Source organism: Oryx dammah, unplaced genomic scaffold (genome assembly GCF_014754425.2).
Source record: "Oryx dammah isolate SB20612 unplaced genomic scaffold, SCBI_Odam_1.1 HiC_scaffold_10, whole genome shotgun sequence".
In the NCBI taxonomy this organism is placed as follows: Eukaryota; Metazoa; Chordata; class Mammalia; order Artiodactyla; family Bovidae; genus Oryx; species Oryx dammah.
In genome coordinates, this window is record NW_024070194.1 from 44,742,675 (window position 1) to 44,746,388 (window position 3,714).

Here is a 3,714-nt window from a genome sequence, read left to right on the forward strand (position 1 = left end):
TGCTGGAGCATCTCACAGGTCTAGAACAGATCAGTTGTGATCTTCACTGAAAGCTGTGCAGGGACCACAGCAGGGGTTCTGCAAGGACGGTTCCACCAGCATCACCTAGGAGCTGGGCTAGAAACACACATTCCCACCCCCCATCCAGACCTACAGAGTTGAAACTCTGAGGGGAGCCCAGCCATGTGGGCTTCCAGGTAATCGGATGCACATTCCAATTTAAGAACCAGCAGCCTAGAACATTTTTTAAGCCCTTAGACTCTACTGGAATTAAATCCATCAGAAGTTGTGTTACATCAGGGGCACACCCCCTCCATGGCCTCATTCCATCCCCACAGCTGTGGAAAGAAAGTGAAAGTGTGAGTCGTACCCAACTCTCCACTGACCCATGGACTGTAGCCCACCAGGCTCCTCTGTCCATGGGATTCTCCAGGCAAGAATACTGGAGTGGGTAGCCATTCCCTTCTCCAAAGGATCTTCCCAACCCAGGGATCAAACCTGGGACTCCTGCACTGCAGGCAGATTCTTTACCGTCTGAGCCACCAGGAGTTCACCCTTTTAGAACACTGCGTTAAAGTCTCCTCAAAGAGCCAGGCTGCCAACTGGTCATCACTTCTTTCCCAAAGACCAGACTCCAAACCAAACGAAAGTTCCAGGAACTCAATCACTGAAGCATTTAAACCCAGCTGTCAAAACCACCTGTGTGTCTACCTGGGGCTTTCACCCTAGTGTATTATGTCATAAATAAATCTAAGGAAAGAAAAAGACAAAGATTTTAGGTGATACACTGCAACTCTCTTTACTGCTCTAGAACCCTCGCTCCAAATTAACACATCAGCAGGAACATTAATTAAACTTGAATAGGAAGAATTTGAGTAAAAATATTGAATACTTTTTGTTTTAATCTTCAGCTTAAGCATGAGTGCTGCTTGACATTATCATTAGAGAGAAGGTCTGCTCATCTTCCTGATATTTCAGCAGGCTTACCACTTAGCCCAGTCCTTGAAAACTCTCTCCAGCTTCTGGCCAAGCAGAACTTTGCCGCTCACTTTGAACTTGCCGGCAAGGAAAGCCTTCTGAGGGTTCATTTTGCCCAAAATCAACTCCATGAAGACAGGCTCAGGGATGGTGAAGATGGTGTCTGCTGGGAGCCTGGCAGGTCCTAGATACGTGTCCCCAGAGCCATTCTTCAGATCAATGGTCCACTGGTGGACAGTCTTCCCATCTTTGGTGATGTCCAGCTGGAAGATGGCATTGACTTTCTTCACCAGCTGGTCCCCCACTTCTTTGACGTGCTGGCTGATGTCCTCAAACACTGGGACGGTCTGGAATTCCGACAGTGAGAGAGGGTGTGGCAAGGCAGGTTCCCGACCAGGACCCAGTTCCTTGAACTGGCCTGCCTGCGGCCCATCCCCTGCCTTGATCTTGAGCTGATGGTCAATTCTCTTCCACATCCTACTGCACTGGTCCTCCTGACCTTGCCGACTGGTGTGTGAGCAGCTGCGGCCAGGTTTATATCCACAAGGTTAGATTGTGACATCAAAGGCAAGGCCAAGCGGGAACTCAGGCTGTGTGTGTGTACCACAGTCTCATTGGCCGAACGGCTGCTAAACATGTGACGTGGGGTTAGGGCTCAGCCAGGTCATTGTGACACAGATCCACACCACCACTCCCCTAAACCACAAGGTCCCACAAGCCCAGCCCAGAAAGGTCTAGACCCCGGGCTGGGAATAAAAGAAACTGGCCTGCAGAAGGCTCTCTGGTGACATGAGCTCTGTCTTTTCAACAGCCCTAACTGAGAGGGCACTCATTCTGATTCTTTCAAAAGTAGAGATCCTTAAGGTCCAGAGACTGGTGCTTTAACTACCTACTGGGGAGTGGGGAAAATTGTTAGAACAAAACAGCTGGTGGAGGAGGGCTCAGCACCAGGGCGTGCACCGGAAACTTCCAGAAGCAGAGTGAGAGGGGGAAAAGGAAAGAAACAAATATCCCTGAGGTTGGCAGAAGATGCTGCTGGACTCACAGGATAACTGCAGACACTATCACAGCCCTCACTCCGAGCCACAACACCGCTGTAGGCACTGCATATGTATTTTATCAACACACTTAACTCTCCATATAACTGTCTGAGGTGGGTACCGGTACAATCCTCATTTTACAGATGAGGAAGCTGAGGCAAGTAGAAGTGAAGTGACTTTCCAAAGCCACCCAGTGAGTCGTAGGGCAGCCAGGTTTAAACAGAGGGAGACAGACTTCAGAGCCCATTTGGGGTCTGCCTGATGCTTTCTCATGATGAGGTTGAAGGCTTGGGCAGGAATGCCACCGCAGGGATCTTATGCCTTCACCGTGCATCCTATCGAGGTCTATGGTGCCAGGATGTCCCACCACGGTGATGCTGACCTTGATTCCTTGGTTAAGGTGGTGTCACCAGGTGATGGGAAGCTCCCTGCAGAGTTACTGCTTCTCCCTTTGTAATGAATAAGTGTCTTGTAAGATGATACTTTGAGACTCTGCAAATACCCTGTTTCATATCACACTCCAGCCTACTCCTGTCTGCCACCATCCCTGGCCCACTGGTGTGATGTGTGTGAAATGCCCATCACTCCTTTTAGATTTAATGACTGGAATTCTGCTGGAAGGATGAGCTTTCCCCCATTTTTTTACCTGTTCAATCATTTATGTATCCCAATATGGACTCATGGATATTATTTCACTCTTATCATCTGTTATGACGATTATTCATTTTCTCACTCAGCTTTTCCCTGACTGGGTCATTGGGAGCTCTGGCCAGCTGGGCACTTGTGTCCTTTCCCCACACTGGGGTTCTTGAATGTAAGTGAAGCTGGTAGGGAGTTGCTGGCAGCTCTTTTCTCTCTGGGAGGAATTCAGAAAGTACAAAAGTTTTCAGTACATTTTCTTTGGTACCTGATGGATGAGCTGGTATTGTTAACATGGAGCAGTTAAACAAAATCCAATGGGCTCCAAAACCAAGTCTTTCCCCTGAGGCCACCAAGTATGCAACTAATACATTAAGAGTTTAAAATGAAGAGGATGGACTGCCCCAGTAAGCTTGCTGGGAACAATCAATGGACAACTGAGCCCCAAGCCCACCATGGCTGATTTTCCTCAAGGATGGGTTGTCCCTTCTGAACTGTTCAGATGGGTCCCCAACAGGGCTGCCATTCCTGCCTCAGCATGTCGGAGAATACAGTTTCACAGTCCATGCATACCTCTCCATGAGTTCCTATCTTTTAGAGGAGGATATTTCTACTATCAGGCTTCCCAGGTGGCTCAGTGGTAAAGAATCCACCTGCCAAGCAGGAGACCTGAGTTCGATCCCTCAGTCAGGAAGATCCCCTGAAGAAGGAAGTGACAACCCACTCTAGTATTCTTGCCTGGGAAATCCCATGGACAGACGAGCCTGGTGGGCTATAGTCCATGGGGTCACAAAAGAGTCAGACATGACTTAGGGACTAAACAACAACAATAATAAGTACTGACAAAGGTGTGGGGAAAAGAAGCCTCCTACACTGTTGGTGGGAACGTAAACTGGTGTAGCCACTGTGGAAAACAGTATAGTTTCCCTAAAAAACTAAAAATAGACCTACCATATAATATACCCTTCAGCATATATCCAGAAAAGATGAAACCTCTAACTGAAAAGATATATTCACCCAATGTTCACTGCAGCACTGTTTACAATAGCCAAGACAT

The 3,714-nt window shown here is 48.1% G+C and overlaps 1 protein-coding gene across 1 annotated transcript; it reads right to left on the minus strand.

Annotated features, from left to right (window-relative positions):
* Positions 1-780: 780 nt before the first annotated feature.
* Positions 781-3,303, minus strand: SCP2D1 (SCP2 sterol binding domain containing 1). The gene has a single exon (XM_040247976.1). The coding sequence runs from the start codon at positions 1,452-1,454 to the stop codon at positions 984-986; it is 471 nt and encodes a 156-aa protein (XP_040103910.1). The 5' UTR covers positions 1,455-3,303; the 3' UTR covers positions 781-983.
* Between the last annotated feature and the right edge of the window lie 411 nt (positions 3,304-3,714).